Consider the following 17,548-nt stretch of genomic DNA (forward strand, 5'->3'; position numbering starts at 1 on the left):
CATCATAATGTTACGCACGAATACATTTACGAATATATTACAAAAAAATAAATCCAAAAGGATATGAGTAATGGTGGAATTATTGTTTTTCTATACTACACTTCTACAAAACTTATAGTTTAAGTCGTAAAATAACTTGAGAAAATTATTTGAGACATTAGAACATATTAAACTAAAAATTGCTTGTATGCGTACAAAACTTACAGTATTAGGCAGCTAAGTACAGCAAGGCACGTTGCTCATCGTAGCCGGGATCCTAATGATAAGGTCAGTTCGTTCCTCAGTTGAGCGGGACTCGTTGCTCAGTTAAGCAGGACTCGCAGCTCAAGGAAGACGCAATCGTGGCACAATAGAGCAGTGCACGTTGTTCAGTACGGCAACGCTCTGTGGTGTGTCACAAAGTCGTACTCCTCTTCCTCGGTGAGCACACACTCCTCGAAGCACCAGAGGCCGGCGATCGCCAAGAGAATGGTATACACCATGTAGTACACCAGATAGATCAGGATGGTAAACAGCATAGTGTAGCTCTTTGATGCACTCTGTAGATTATTCCTCTGAAACAATGAGGTATATTATTTGTAATAAAGAAGTGCCACATGGTGCCGGTACTTTGTGTTGTTGTTGCTGCCGTACAATTCCTGTGGCATAGTTCTTATTTTATTGCATCATCTCATTAAAAAAATATATTAAAACTAGCGATTTTCAACTTCGTCAGCGGAGAATTAAATAAGTAACCTATGCGTGCATCAGTATTTCATTCTTTCCAAGTTCCGTCAAAATCGGTTCAGCCGATCCGGAGATTGCCCGAAACAAACGCGGAGTTGTGGACAAACAGACAAAAATTTATAATTTTTTTTATATCACAAGGTGGCAAACGAGCGAGCGGCCACCTGAAATCGCTGAAATAGCGAAGTGACCCATAGACATACGCAATTGCATATGCGTTGCCTACCTTTAATCGACGTAGGAGAGGATGCACAGAAAGAAAATATTTTCCCTTTCCATGCATCCTCTCATCCGGAAAGTCCACTTCCACTTCCCATCCTTTCCTTATAAGAAATAGGATGGGAAGGGAAAGAGGACTAATTTTGGCCTCCGGGACGCACACTCATCAGACTGCACGCGGAATTGCTTCCACTTCACGCCTGTCTTCTGTGTGGTCGTGGTATTTCACCGGGCGGGCTCTACCACTGTTAAAATTGGTTTATCGTTATCAGCTATGCAAATATATCACGTTTATGAAATATGATTTTTTTGCAACATTACATACGGACATTTCAATTGTATTAATATGAAATTTTATTATATCTTGTAAAAAGAGATGGAAGCTATTTCACTTATAAACCTTTCCATCTTAGCTTAGTTTGGGAGGAAATTTTTGTACAGATCTTCCGGCTTTTCATGTATATATGTGTTCTGTCTATTAAAACCCGTGATGATTCATGCGTCATCGTCCTTGTCACAAAACCTACAATTTTCGTTAATCTAGTTATAATGACTGCGTTTCCATTGTTCGTTCGCCGTCATTAAGAGAAGCAGTCGAGGACCTCGCAAGGTATTTCCCCGTTCCTACAATTATTCACTGTTATAAGCAACGCAAATAAAAAAAAAACTTCTAATATCATCAAGTTTTTTAAACGAAACCAAACAAAGGCATTAAAGTGTAATGACATATTCAACAATCCTTGAAGAATTTCAGACTTTTCTGAACCTAGGATACTAAGATTCCTTAACTCCATAAGCGTAATGGTTAAGTATGGACTACCGGTCTTGCGATCGTGGGTTCATATCCCATACGACTTTCAACTATATTCTAGCACAAGCTTCAAACTTGTGTCAGTTAAAAAAATAGTTTGTAATAAAATAAAAAAACGTAATTATTAGCCTATGTGTCCTTCCAGGTTTTTTACATCTAGCCGTTCTCGAGTTACCTTCTAACATTCATCCATCCATACAAACATTCGCTTTTATAAAATTAATAAGCTAATTAAAGTAAATAAAGGTGTATAATCAGAATTTTGAAAGATTTTCGTAAGTTCATTCAGATCGGAACAGACGCCGGCTGCAGTGAAAGGTTCCTCTACCACGATGAATAATTATGAAATCAATATTGCAACCACCTTTGAGTATATTTCTTAATCTTTGTTTACGAACGAACTTCGATTCGTTGTAGAAACAATTCAAAGGTCAAAATCAATTGACATACGGTTTATCGTGCTGCGCTTTACTCATGGTACTGCTAGTCTGTGGCGTTATTACATTAAGCTCATTAAGTAGTCGACGTGATTGATGCGGCATTTACATGGTAATTGATAAAATGACTCTTAAATACATTATGATAAACTTTGACTATACTATTAATAATATAGTAAATACAATTATTAAATAAAAAAATAAATATCAATGCTGGGTCTTAGTTTTTTATAACAAAAATGACGTGTAGTTTTCGTACGTGGCATTACCCTACAAGCAACTCGATAGATTTACCTGAACGTAAACTTTAAGACTCTCAGTCAACAGTCAACAATAAAACACGTGCAAGCGTTTATTGTTTCGCCTTGGATAGAAGGACAATGTGATCCCTGAGATAAAAAATACTTGAAAAAAAAATGTAACTACATGAAGATTTGCGCGTGAGATTACGTTCCGGTAGTCATAAGTCACGATTTGTAATTACAATGATGTATAGTCTTCACTATCTTAATACCTGTAGTGCAACAATATTGTTATCCCTTTCATTCTTCTGGAATAAAACAGAGATGACAATAGTTTCACATTAAAATTCGCCATATGAGTAATATTACTAGAAAATTCTAATAGCCATGCGTAGTCAGAATCTACAGTGTGAGGCAAGCGTCCGGCGCGGTGGAGCAACCGCCGCCTTTCTACTACAGCATGAATCGCCCCAACGGAACGAGAGTAAGGCCGAATACACCTCCATATGGAGCTCCTGTTTCGTACTAAAAAAGTTAAAATATAAAATGAATATTATATTGACATCAAGAAATATAGAGTGGTACAACACAAAAATATTTTATACCAGTAGTGACAACGAGGAAAGGATTAGCTAAGACGGCTTAGCCGTAATCCGACGACGGTATGGTTTTCATTTACCACCCTTTCATAAGATTCTGTACTCATGTACTACACTCGTGGACAAAAAAAAAAGTGAAAATTTGAATCGTGAGAACTGTGCGACAGAGTGTCGTTCAGGCACTTAATGGCCCTGGTCGTCAATGTATCATATTCTGATAACAAATACAATATAAAGGATAAAAAAATACTGTTAATCGTAAAATAAGGTTGTAAACTAACAAATTCCGAGTGATTTGTTGAGAAATGCAACGAATTTCATTAAACCGGTCCGCCGACCAGAAAGGTTGGTCTCGCCTTATCACGCCGCGAGTAGCGAGTGCTTACACAAGATATTTACTATTGCTTTACCAAAACACGATACTACTTGTAAATGATAGACTTGATTAAATGTTAGACATACACAAAACGGACTTGTAGAAGTCTAACTTAAGGCAAATATATAACGCGACATAATGCCAGACAGATCTACGCGGCATTGTTGGTTAAAAAATAAAAGTATCTAAAATCTTATCATACTAATGTTATAAATGCGAATGTTTGTATGTATGGATGAATGTAGAACATAATCGAGATAAGCACGTAGGAATCTAATTCAGTTCTTTTTAATTCCGCACGGACGAAGCCGCAGGCGGCAGCAAGTAACGTATATAAAAATAAGATTTAAAAATATGACAACCATTTTAAAAAAAATAATTTCATGAATTATTAGGTTAAAGACCAGTATTTTAGGGCTGCCACTTCTTTTAACTCACGAAACATTTGAATTAAGTTTTAATATTTCACTTCAATTTGGTGGCGGTGACCTGCGACATCTCTGGTTTAACATTAGGTCAATGCCACACGCACACTTAAACTCGTCAACTGAGACGCGAATACATTGCAACATCGTTAGGGTTGCCATTATGTTATCATCATAATAATAATTTTTTAAAGATTAATAAACAAAATACTAAGTTGAACTAATAAATTTGTGTTACCAAATCGAAGATGCTAACGAACTTTTAATTAGACGGGTTTTGGCATCGCAGGATACCATATTTAACCAAAGATAAAAAAGATTTTTATTTACATGAATTAAAAAAAAACTGAAAAGGGTATTAACCAAATGAAAAAAGTTTTCTTATTTAAATTAATAAAAGTAATACCTACCTGCTACCTTTTTAGAATATTATTAGAAATACAACGAACCAACCATAAACAAAATTATTATTTTTACTGTTTCTATTGACCAGAGAGTTTGAATAGGCACAACTTAATTAAAACGATTCGCAACATAAGTTACGCCACGGTTCACTTAAGTTAATCTTAACATTTCGGAAGTCCCGGTCACGGCCGCGCGTAGACTCTTCAAGTTGCCAACTTAGAAACGCGTTGATAAAAATAAATAAAACTTGTTTTACATCAAACGTCAGCTCTGAAAATTATTAACTCTATAATTGTTAACAAATAAACAGGACTTTATAAATCTGTATACAATTTAAATAAATTAAAAAATTAAAAACAAAACTAAAAATTGAGGAATATAATTTTAGTAAAAAAGAAATAAAAATACAATGTAGATGGTATTTTTAATATCTTAAACAAAGTAAAGCGTGAAACTATAAATCGCAACTATCATATGTTGTAGTATTTAGAATCACGGTTAATGTGTCATGACCTTGTGTCACACCCTCTCTGTGTTCTAACTTATAAAACAAATCATAAAAACAAACTGGCACTTACACAACATTTACACGAGTAGTCTACTGCTTGCCTTCTAATAAAACCCCTTTTTCCACTAGTGAATACTCGCACGACGGCTTTTAGCTACTGCTTTTACCGTACCATTGCAGTATAGTACCAGTTCCACTAGTGCGGTCGCAGCTGTCATAGAAGTAGTCGTGCTCGATAGAGTCGTGCAACTAGGCGCGTAGTGGAACAGCACTCTATGTCTTTCAAGGTCACAAAATTTGGGACTAATATTGACATAGCCGATTATGTTCTAGTGACTGTGTGTTGAGAAACAGTCTTGAGATTTTTAAACATTCTGAAGTCAATCTTATAAAATGCACATTATCTTACTAATATTATAAATGCGAATGTTTGGATGGATGACTACTGATTAGGATTTCTTTTCCTTTCGCGCAGACGGAGTCGCAGACGACAGCTAGTATTAAAATAAGAGTAATTGCTAAGACCAAAAGAATCGACAAGATAGACAGATGATATGACCTTGCACTGGATAGAGGCAATTTATGGAAAAGACAAAAAGCGTTACTTGTACGATCATCAGATGATAAAGGACCTCTTGATATTTTCAACTTAAAACTATTACATATTTAAAGAAATATTTTTTGTCGCAATCTAATTATATTTACGTAACGCAATGTGGAAAATCTTGAAAAGAAAATTACTTTTAAAATTAACGTCATACATATTATGTTCATCGCAAAAACAATGAGTTGTAATCATGCGAAAACCACAAGTTTATAGAAGATTGCGGTGGAAAAAACAACGCATTACAACTATGTTATGGTTGTAATTGCTTTAAGGAGATATTTAGGAAAAGAAGGCATTTGAATACTTTTTATTTCATTTACTAAACAAGTATATATATATAATAAATACATTTAATATATTATAATATGGGACATATAAAACTAAACTAGACGTATTTAAAAAAGTTTATTGAATAGCATGAAACGATGTAGTTTTATTGATTACTAGTGGTCGCCCACGACTCCATCCGTAGAACTGTGCCTATGTGTTCTTCCAAACTATGTGCTACGTCTATGTCAAATGTCAACGAGATCCATCCAGCCGTTCTTGAGAGACCTTCAAAGAAAGATCCATCCATCAATCTAAACATTCGCGTTTATAATATTAGCGAGATGTACTTTATGTAATAATTATTATTGTTAACAAAGATTTTGCATGTTGTCATCCGATAATTAAGACGATGAAGATCGCTAGATGATGTTAAACGGACCGATGTACATTATTATAAGGTAGCGTACACACTGGACATTTTCTACGGATCGTAAAATGTAAAAGACGTATTAATGTTTGTACATTTGTCACATATGTATTCATTAAACATTGGACATACTGTGATAAAATTTAGTATGATGTTCCGATAACGGCGGAGAAGGTTTAAAAATTAAAATAAAATAGTTTTCACTTTTTATCTTACAATATGATCCATGCCACGACATTTAAAACCCTTAATTACACGCAGAGGCACGAATATAGTAATCAAAATTTATTAAGATTGGGAGCATGAGAACAAAAGGTGCAAATCTAAGTATTTTTGTGGTGGGTTCACTTGATGGAATTCATAAATTATACAATGACATCGGTGTGAACTTCGCTTTACTTGCATTACCAGAGTAAAATTGCGTCATCCGTTCTACGGTTTGGAAACTGTGACCGTTGTTGCTTCGACTTAAATTTAATTCGCAATAATTTGCAACATTGTGTACACTTTGTTCACTTTCATGTTACAATGAGAGGCTATTAGAAATACTATTAGGAATACAGTGGTAGAGCCCGCTTTAACATCTTCGCACGAATTGGCCCGGCTCGCCCGGTGAAATACCACGACCACACGAAGACAGACGTGAAGTGGAAGCAATTCCGCGTTTCGTCTGATGAGTGTGCGTCCCGGAGGCCTAATTTAGTCCTCTTTCTCTTCCAACCATTTTTCTTATAAGAAAAGTATGGGAAGTGGAAATGGACTTTCCGGATGAGAGGATGCATGGAAAGGGAATTTTTTTTCTTTCTGTGCATCCTCTCCTCCGTCGATTAAAGGTAGGCAACGCATATGCAATTGCGTATGTCTATTGGCAACGGTCACTTCGCTATTTCAGCGATTTCAGGTGGCCGCTCGCTCGTTTGCCACCTTATGTTATAAAAAAAAATGATAAATGAGAAATAAGAATCGAGTACTCTTGTAGAAAATGTCTGAAATCTTAGCTCTTAGAATAGTAAGCTTCTGAAAGCTGCTGCCAAAATATCTTACTATAAAAGTACGGTTAATCTATGATATACTGAAAAACTTCCACAAATAATAATCTAACGAATAATAATTTAATTTGAACATCGAGAGTTGCCTGTTGGGATTCCCGGTAAGTTTTTTTTAAGCTTAATGCAATCTAAATTAATTGTTATTCAAAGATAATGATCATTTTATGCACATTAGTTACATCCATTCAATATCGTGTCATGATGAGACACGATTTTATTACGTCTCTTGATTTTCTATTATTAAATACACAACAAAAACATAACTATTATTAATCTGAATAAAGCTTGTTATTTTATAGGTATTCCTAGAATGAACTAAGCTAAAATAAGTTATTACTTCAACAAAGTAGCCATTTTAGTTTTTTTCATTCCAGTTCAGAAGTTGTTTTATTTTGTTGATCTTGACATTGCCCTCTAAACTTTATGAGATTTCACACGGGGGAGAATAGTGTTGCAGTGTAGTGGGACAGTGTAGTATTGCTTTTATCTTATACACCCAGCGGCGGAGGACCGCCTAGATGCCGATATAGAACAATACGCAATGTTATCTATAAATTTTTATTAGATTCAATAATTCAACAGGGCGACCTGTTTCGCATAAAGTACAACGACTAATGTCATAAAAATTTAGATAAATAGGATTTTTACGATAGACATCAGCTAGAAACAAATATAAATTGCTATTCCCGCTTTGATTGAAAGCCCAAATTTGGATATACCTTGTGGGATAGTATAAGGGTCTCTTCGCTCGACCTAATAAGTTCAAACAATAGTAGTACTGCATTGTCTACTGCTCTGTCTCACTGCCCTCGTATGAAACTAGCATATAACTCCGGGTCTGCACATAGCTATACAATGCCTGACGTATTGTTTGCATACGAATCTAAGTTATCGATGTTAATCGGAAGAGTTTGTTTATGTGATTTTCTTGAGAGTTTAAATACAAGATAATATGCCTCGTATAGTCGGACACTTTTTTAAATCCGTCTGTGTGTAATGTTCAAAAATAAAATAATTGCCTATGTTATGTATTTGCTTTAACTATAACGACAAAACTATTTTTTAAAATTATTGACTTCAAATCCGTGTCTGTGGCGAGGTATCTCCGGAACGGCTAGGACGATTTGATGAGAATTTGACGCGTAGGTGGCTGATGAATGCAGGCATACTACAGACTACTTTTTTTATCTGCTCTGACGTATTCGCGGGCGATCACTAGTTAAGAAATAAAGCCATACGGACACCAATCTTGTTTTTAAAAACGTAAGTTATCGAGGGAGACGACTCTACACAGGCTAAATTAAAAGAAATACTTTGTAGTACCGTTGCCATAGTAGTCCTAAATTCGATCCCCGCCATGTGCAATCCTTTTTTTTGGATTTCATGTCATTGAACTAAAGCTCTTAGAATGAATAAAAACATCACGTGGAAACCAAATAACATAATAGGAAGAAAATTAAAGACGTGTGAAAAGTCAAACGTGGTGTTTTTAACGAGGAAGACACGACTGTCACAAGAAGTATAATAAATGTTGAGGTTGTAAAAAAATATTATAAATTAACAACAATACATGGAAGTAAAAATAATTTTTAAAATATTTTTTTTAACGAATTGAGAAATAAAAGTGGGACATTAAAATCAGCGCGAAAATTCAAATGTCAAAGTTAGCACAGATAATGCATTAAACATATGGGGCGTTGCGTTCGAAAATCAAAAGTCTTTCGGCGGTTATGAAACCCAAGGTCAAGTGTGCATGTGTGGGGAGTTGTGTGTATGTTGTGTGTTTGTGTGTCAACTCACCCCAAGGTCGTGCGAAGGTCGCGCGCGGCGCACGGGCTCAATGGTACCGTAGCTCGCTCACTACTGAGAGCCGCGCCGGCGCAGCCCAGCTATTTCACAACCCTGCCGTGGTGGTGTCTTAACATTTCGCAGTGATTGTAATACACTAAAGTTATAACGAATCGAAATCTTAATACTGCTTAAAATTTGGGAATCTCAAGGTTATTGATATAATTAAAGACAAAAATAACCTAAATGAAATTTTAGCTTATACAAGTATACTCATTGAATGCATTTCATCATGTATGTAATTGTTGCCATATTTGTTTGGGGGTTAATTAACCTAATCTGATGCTTAGTTAGAAAACAGCAAAAATATTCACTTACAATGTATATCTGAAGCGTATACGCTTAAAACCTAAAGAATCACCTAAAGGTTTTTATAGGGGATGAAGTTTTGGATGGAGAAATAATTTGTCAGCACATCAACTTTAATATTGTCTTGAATACGACTTAAAATACTTTCACAATTAAGTATCTTTTATCGTACTTTTTTTTTAATTCACCCTTAAATTGTAAACCCCCACGATAACGATGTCGCTGACAACAATACCCTGGGCTCGTCTGATATACAAACGATCTATTGATGGACGTTTCTTGGAAAGAGACATTTGTGTTACTCTCACAAGAATAATGCTACACTAAATTTTATCCTTAATAACAGCGAACATTATGGCCTGGATAACTAACCGTGGGTTTCTGAGAACAAAATCTATATATAAAACATATCGTCATAGCTGTTATTATCGTTGACAAAATAGAGAAAGCAAATGTTTTAAAAGGATACTTTGGTCTCAGAAATTCACGGTAAGGTGACACATTATCTATCTGGCCTTATCCTTTTTTTATATATAAATTTATTATATATTTAAATATCAACTTTTAAGCACCAGCAGACTAACAATTTACGATAATGTATCAAGGACAGACAAATACGAATAGGTGACATCGCGGAGAGAGAAATTATTGGTTACTTGGCTTGTTATACGCTTTTGATGAATCAACAAGTGTACTTTAATTATATTTTTTATTTGTTAATTTACTATAAGGCAATACAATTTTTATTTTTTATTATTTTCGGGTCGTAGATACTTTCTTCCTTGGTAGGTAGGTCCTTGAACTCAAAAAGTGCATGGGATTTTTCTTTTACTGTTAGTTATTTAACTAAAATATAAGAATTACATATATACATATCCTTATTAGCTTTCAATATAATTCGCACCGATGTCGTCTTATTTTGATATAAATGTGTAGACAACATTTATTTAAATAGTAACATTTTGTAAAATGTTTGTCATGTGTCCATTTTACGAATCCAGTCTGGATATTGTGTCTAGAACAAAACTTACAAAATACCTGGAAATGACTTCAAAAGTTTACACCATGTTGCAAAGCAGGTCAGGTGAATCTATTTGCCAATAAAATGATCATTGCCATTTGCACGAAAGAGTAACCTTATATACTACGTAAGACATTTGAATATGAATCATGTGAAGATAATTGCTCTACTTAGTATTTAAAATAGTCTTTAGATCATAACAATAAGTTCCTAATTTGCAATTTGTAAAGTGAAGTAACATAATAAGGTTATTCTTTGTTATTTAGCGCGGCAGTAGGGCCTGCATAGATGCACATTAGTTGCCAATTGCATCAAATTGCGCGGGCCGCTACGCCCGCTTGCGACACCGGGCCCTTGCCGGTTACCTACCAATAACTCACCGGATATTGAGTACACCTCAGTCTTTTTATATTAAGAATAGTTTTTAAAACAAAATGTTACGTAACCTTATTTTATTAAAGTAATGAATAAGAAATAATAGTGACCATAACTGTGTCGATTATGCTGTAGTACATTTCGGTACTGGATAGCTAGAGATGAAATCATCTATAGATGTGTGTATATTTTATATAAGTGTATACATATTATATAAGTGTAGACAGATATCGGTACTTTACTCGCTTCTAATAATTTCATAAACAGCGTAAGAAGACTCACTAGCTAATGACTATTGCATAAATAATACTGTTAGACATTATTTTAGATTCATAAATTTTAATCCAATAAATTATCTTGACTCTACTGGAAACTATATATTTACATTATGACTTTTGACAGAAATGTAAGGCCTTCTACAACTAACCTATTTCCACCGCGCTGCTACGTAATCGGACCACATCTGATCCGAACCCTTTTCAGAGTCCCGGTTAATTCCGCATTTGGCAAAAAGATATTCAACGTCAAAGGTCTTAAAATGGAGTGTTTTTGGCGTTTATGAGGACAAGTTTTATCAAAAATAATCAATTTATAAGTTAGAGGTTGCAGGTACGCTGCCTACCTGTAGAAGAGATAAAAGGGAATGAACAAGAAATGGATACTTCCTATTACTATAACTGCCCTCTCCCGTGTAATCTCTTTAAGAGTATGAGCCGGGGAACATAACTTTGTGTTGTTTTGTCTTAATAAGAAACTGAGACGACGACATGTTTTATGTTACTATAGTGACATATATAAAACGGAGAGATTTCACTGCGTTTTGATACAAACGTCATCCAAGGTCGACCATTGTGTTCTTGTCATATGTATTTACATTGTGTTTATAGAGTATTGCGATGACGAAAGTGTGATATTATATCACCAACGTACAAGTATAAGAAATTAAACTTCTAATAAACATATTAAAGTTAAATACATAAAGTGTCTTATAACATTAAATACACATTTAAAAGACTTTTTCTGATGATTTGATGATATAGACAAAAAGTAAAGATATTATAATGCTAATATTATAACTTAGCGCAAAAACTGGTCTTATGAAAGTTCTATCACCGTAGAACCATAGATGTAACATTTTGGCCAATGGGCTGGGCACTAATACTAGTGGACACTAATGCTAGTGGACACTAATACTCGTAATATTCCTAAATTGCTAGGTTTTGTTTAAAGTTTTTTTTTTCATCCAAATACAACAATTATTCACGATTAATAAAACGTTAATTTTTGCTCAGAAATAGAATTAAAACAAGTGAATCTTTCAAGTACATGTTGTCCTTCGACAGTTATTTGTAAAATAACGTTAAACAACTTAAACAAAACAATAAAAGGAACAGCTAGAAGCAAGAAATAAAAATGTAATTCTACTTCACGGTTATAAGTCTCGACTAATAAATCAGTTTATAAAATAACGACGTACAAACTCAATAATATATTATCTTCAAGGTAACAACGTGTATCGCAACTGTAACGGGTGTAAAGAAATGGACCCTACTTTTTATACTCGATGCTTATTCTCGTCCCGTTCACTTGTTGCGAACGAACGAACACTATGAACTGAAAACATTCGAGCAATCGTGACTGATGCATACATCTGTTATTTTTTTTCTTTTTGCTTTTTATGTATATATAAAAGAAAGTCGTGTTTGTTACACTATTTATAACTCAAGAACGGATTTACCGGTATGGTTGAAAATTAGTGAGGAGGTAACTTAGAGCCAGGAGACGGACATAGGATACTATAAACAAAATATAAACTTGTAAATTTAATATGAAATAAAAGCTTACTCGTAAACTTATGGTTAAGATTCCCTTGATATGTATTATATCAAGGGAATCTTCTCATCTCATCTCCTTTAAAAAGAGTAAATGAGTAATGATGTTATTGTTATTACTATTGCAATGATAATTAATAAGTCGTTTTTCGAGTATCGCTTTATTCGGCCGTTCGTTGTATGTAAACGAGTCTTTGATGTAGAAATACGTTACACAGATTGACAAAAAGAGTGTATGTAATACGTCAAAGCGATTTGCATTGTGTTCCATACTATAGGAGAAATTTCATAATATGAATGAAGGTTTTTCCTTGTAAATAAAGAATTTGCTAACGGCTGTAGATACAATATATCAGTGTTTATATTATTTTTAAAAGTTACTATTTATTTGACTTGTTGAATCATTAGTGTAGAAGAAAATCATATGTAATGTATTTCACATAAAAGTGATTTTAAGGTTTCAGGTCAATATCAAAAAATTGTTGTTTTTTTCTTATAAATGAGCTAAAACAATAATGTATATTGATATGTTCCTTCTTATATTCTGCCTTTATTTGGTTTCAACAACTGCCCACTAGTTGATGGTGGGAATAGTTTATAAATAAAATTAAGGAACGCCTGCATAATTTTAATAGCAAAGTTTTATCTAAACATAAGTTACAAAGATTATTTTATTTACTAAAATGATAAACTATGATAAAACATCTAAAAACTTTAACTGTAATGTTTATGACATTTTTATTACTCGTAGTATCAATGTAAGAATTATGTATGGACAATTATTACTAAACGTATCTTTATTTCAGGCACACATTCTCATTTAAAAAATTCTTCTCCCATTTTGCATTTAAGACACAACTTTCCAGATTCATTAATTATCTTTTGCTATTTTCTTTCTGAAGTAACTTCTTATGTAAAAATTTATGAACAGTACGAAAAACACAGCAATACTGCTGACTCCGTACCAATGCAACAGACGCGATGTAGGACACGGCGATGTCTTATTATGATAAAGAAGGTAAAGGATGATCAGAAGGAATTGTGTCTGAAACAATATTAAAACAATGTACAACATTAAATAATTAAAGTATTATAAGATTCCAACTTTATAAGGGCTCGAGGTAAGCTTTGTTTATAAAGGTCGCCGTGACCTTATCTATTTACTTTCCGGGAATACCTCAAACCGTGTTCTGCGTTCTGTATAAAATAGCGAGCGGTCATAAACTTTGAATAGAGTAAGGTAAAAAGAACAAAATAACAAAACATTAATTACGAGGATTCATATAAAAAAAAGCATCTTAGTAAACTGATAAACAAGTTTGTAAGGAATTGTTTACATTTAATAAAAGCGTCATATAAAAAAAAGATTTAGCTTACCAATTGCAGCGTCGTAAGATATTTTTTCCACCAAATATATTTGGCATACTTCGGTCCCAAAGAAGCCAATGCATAGTATGTGTACATTATGACATGTACGAAGCAATTGAGCATTGCAAGGAACACATATATGTCTGTAGGAAAGTAGGTATAGTATATCCAGCCCCAAGCAACCATAATAAAGTGGTGATATACATGTAGAAACGTCACTTGGTTGAATTTCTTGCGAAGGACAAAGAAGATAGTGTCTAATAAATCTAAGTGCTTCGCTATGAAATACCACATAATAGGTTCCAATATCTGAAAATGTTAATTGTAAGTTGTCATAGCTAGTAAAAAACATACAAAATATCTCTGAGGAAAAAAAATCGAATAGTAGAGTCTGTAGGAACATTAGTTGCTGCAAGACTGACCCGTTCTTCCGCTTGAACGACCACACAGAAGACATGGGTGAGTATTAGAGACTAAATTGTGTTCTATTTCTCTTTCCACCTTTTGCTAATGAGGATAGCGAAGGTGGAATGTATTTGGCGGAGAAGAGGTATGATAAAAGGCAACATCCTTTTTCCGTATGTCCACCTCTGTCTATGATTCTGTCTTTTGTGCAAGGAAATAATACTTACTGAATTCACCATCGGTTGATTCATATCATTCCAACATTTGCTCGGGAACACGCCATATTGAAACGTATGAACGATAAACTGTGAAACGTGATATTTACATTTTTTAACTCAATAAAAGATTGTTAAACACACCATAAATATTGATCAAATCGTAAGCCTTGTAGCACAATAACCAAAGTGAACCATAATCGAAGCGAATGTAATTTTGAAAAGAAGCTAACGTAAGGTCCAGGGTTTATTTAAAACCTAGTCTTAAAGTACAAAATCAAATCTAATGTATAGCAATCGTTATGTTCCGTTTTCGCTTCGTTGTCATATCTCATGCGTTGCGTATTTGATTGTCTTTTAGCCGATTTAAAAAAGAAGGAGGTTATCAATTCCATTGTTATTTTATGTGTGTTATTTTTACGTTCAATTTATTAAACTTTTTCTTTTAAATGAACAAATAACATATTAACTTCGAGTTTGCTAGTTGAGTGTCAGACAGTGCTTTCCTTTGAAAATACTTAATAAAGAGTGGTAGAACCCGCTTTAACATCTTCGCACGAATTGGCCAGGTTCGTCCGGTGAAATACCACCACCACACAGAAAACAGGCGTGAAGTGGAAGCAATTCCGCGTTTCGTCTGATGAGTGTGCGTCCCGGAGGCCTAATTTAGTCCTCTTTCCCTTCCCACCCTTTTCGTATAAGGAAAGGATGGGAAGTGAGAGTGGACTTTCCGGATGAGAGGATGCATGGAAAGGGAAAATATTTTCTTTCTGTGCATCCTCTCGTCCGTCGATTAAAGGTAGGCAACGCATATGCAATTGCGTATGTCTATGGGCAACGGTCACTTCGCTACTTCAGCGATTTCGGGTGGCCGCTCGCTCGTTTGCCGCCTTATCATATAAAAAAAAAACTTACCAAGTAGAAATTGTAAGCGGATAAAGCAACTTGAACAACATTGTATAATAAAATAACTGTCTTCAAACTGTATGGTTTTCTATCTTTCATGTAATTCGGCAAGAATTTGACAACTGTTAATAAATACAAAACGCATACAACTCCAGCTGCTGTTAAAGTTTGCGGCAATGTCCATGTTGCATAAATTTCTATAAAAAAATAACATAAAAAAATTGTTTACTTGAAGTGTTGAATCTCCACTAAAATAATACTTATGGTGTTAGACGCTAATTTATTATTTAAAATTAAAGTAAAATTTATTCTTGAAACTTTAGCTAACTATGACAACATCAATTTAAAATAAATATGTCGGTTACTATGTCTTAGCCCATGTAGAGTTTAATTTTTTCCTCAAGACCCAGAGCATATTGCATGAAATTTATTTTTTATCTGCATATCTTTTTTTATAAGTGAAATCAACAGTATTAAGTTATCTCAAAGTAAATAAAATAGTAACACTCTTACCTCGGTATTGAATGTCTTCATCGGTACTCATATTTTTAATTATTATAATTAATTTAACTTTATAGTCTACACAAAAAAAAAACTTAAAATGGCTAATTAAATAAAAAAATATATAAAAAAATTCCATACATGCGGTGACGTCCTTCACTGAGCGCAACATAAACTGTATTTAACACAGTTCGTCCTATTCGTTAGTAATATATTTTTTACAAGCTTTTACTTTACATGTTTAAAAATTTTATACCGATATATTTTTTTTTTGCGTTATTTTTTTTCAATCAGGAAAAGTTTTACGATTATTCTTTTTTAATTTATATTAATTACTGAGACGAAGACCACAAGTATTATAAATAAAACGAAGTATTGAGGAGAAAATATATATAAGATATGGACATCAAAACATACATTTCTCGATTTTCTTTAATTAAAAATGATATTTGTCTAGAATGAAAGTTTATTGTTTTTGCTTATCGGTCTACTATATTTGCTATAAAATACAAATAATAGAACATTAATTTTAATATCACAATACGAGATACTAAATGGCCTAGAGATGATGTCACTTTAGCCATTCCTTAGTCTAGATTTCTCATACTATATCTGTAAGGTTTTCCTTCTCTTCTCATATGTTATAGTATTTTGCAATATTTTCCTATTTTAATAAATAATTTAACTATTCTTTCCGTACGGAGATGAACGTCTCATTTTAATGGTGTTACGTAGAATATTTTAAACATAAATTTAGTCAGTATTTATACGAAGATACTTTCTTCCAGTAGCTATACAACATCACTGCACTTTATCATCTCTACTAATAGTCTTTTTCTCTCTCTATATTCCTCTTGCTTTTCTTCTTATTACCCAATAATACTAACCTATCTATTAGATTGATGTTGGTGCTAGTAACACACAACTCACAGTTTGCAATTTTCCACACTCTTTGTCAATGGAACCATGGTTCCATGACGTAATGACAAGATATGCCATTGACACACAGTAATGCATACACAAAGTCACGTGTGCAACTGATCATTACCACAACGCCCATGTTTTGGTTGAATAGTTTTTAAGGGTAACTATGATAATGGTAAGCATGAAGAAATGTTAGTTGCTTGTCTTCTTCATTTTAGACCGTCTCAAAATATAGAGCTGTCGGTTTAATTTGATAGGTTTGATATTTAAATGCAAAATTGACGATTGAATGGAGAAATGCTTGATTTATTTGAGAATGTGAAATGAATTTAACAGTGGTAGAGCCCGCTTTAACATCTTCGCACAAACTGGCCCGGCTCGCCCGGTGAAATACCACAATCACACAAAAGACAGGCGTCAAGTGGATTACTTCCGCGTTTCGTCTGATGAGTGTGCGTCCCGGAGGCCTAATTTAGTCCTCTTTCCCTTCCTACCATTTTTCTTTTAAGAAAAGGATGGGAAGTGGAAGTGGACTTTCCGGAGGAGCGGATGCATGGAAAGGGAAAATATTTTCTTACTGTGCATCATCTTCTCCGTCGATTAAAGGTAGGCAGCGCATATGCAATTGCGCATGTCTATGGGCAACGGTCATTTCGCTTTTTCAGGTGTGATTTAAGGTGGCCGCTCGCTCGTTTGTCACCTTATGATATAAAAAAATGTCGTAATTTCATTTAGCCACATGA

The 17,548-nt window shown here is 34.0% G+C and overlaps 2 protein-coding genes across 2 annotated transcripts in view; both read right to left on the minus strand.

Annotated features, from left to right (window-relative positions):
* The window catches only part of LOC106125580 (elongation of very long chain fatty acids protein 7), a 30,298-nt gene extending 21,340 nt beyond the window's left edge, over window positions 1–8,958 (minus strand). The window contains exons 1-2 of the mRNA XM_013322845.1: window positions 8,902–8,958; window positions 205–554 (exon numbers count right to left, since the gene is read on the minus strand). The gene's annotated coding sequence lies outside the window, so the exon portion shown is untranslated. The remainder of the gene's footprint in view (window positions 1–204; window positions 555–8,901) is intronic.
* Window positions 8,959–13,041: 4,083 nt separating this feature from the next.
* Window positions 13,042–15,955, minus strand: LOC106125239 (elongation of very long chain fatty acids protein 4-like). The gene is made up of 5 exons (XM_013322348.1): window positions 15,894–15,955; window positions 15,390–15,577; window positions 14,487–14,564; window positions 13,864–14,163; window positions 13,042–13,531 (listed from the first exon to the last, which is right to left on the minus strand). Exons 1-5 carry the CDS (start codon window positions 15,922–15,924, stop codon window positions 13,358–13,360), a joined length of 771 nt encoding a protein of 256 aa, XP_013177802.1. The 5' UTR covers window positions 15,925–15,955; the 3' UTR covers window positions 13,042–13,357.
* Window positions 15,956–17,548: the final 1,593 nt, after the last annotated feature.

The sequence above is a fragment of the Papilio xuthus genome, unplaced genomic scaffold, assembly GCF_000836235.2.
Source record: "Papilio xuthus unplaced genomic scaffold, Pxut_1.1 DF825928.1, whole genome shotgun sequence".
Classification (NCBI taxonomy): domain Eukaryota; kingdom Metazoa; phylum Arthropoda; class Insecta; order Lepidoptera; family Papilionidae; genus Papilio; species Papilio xuthus.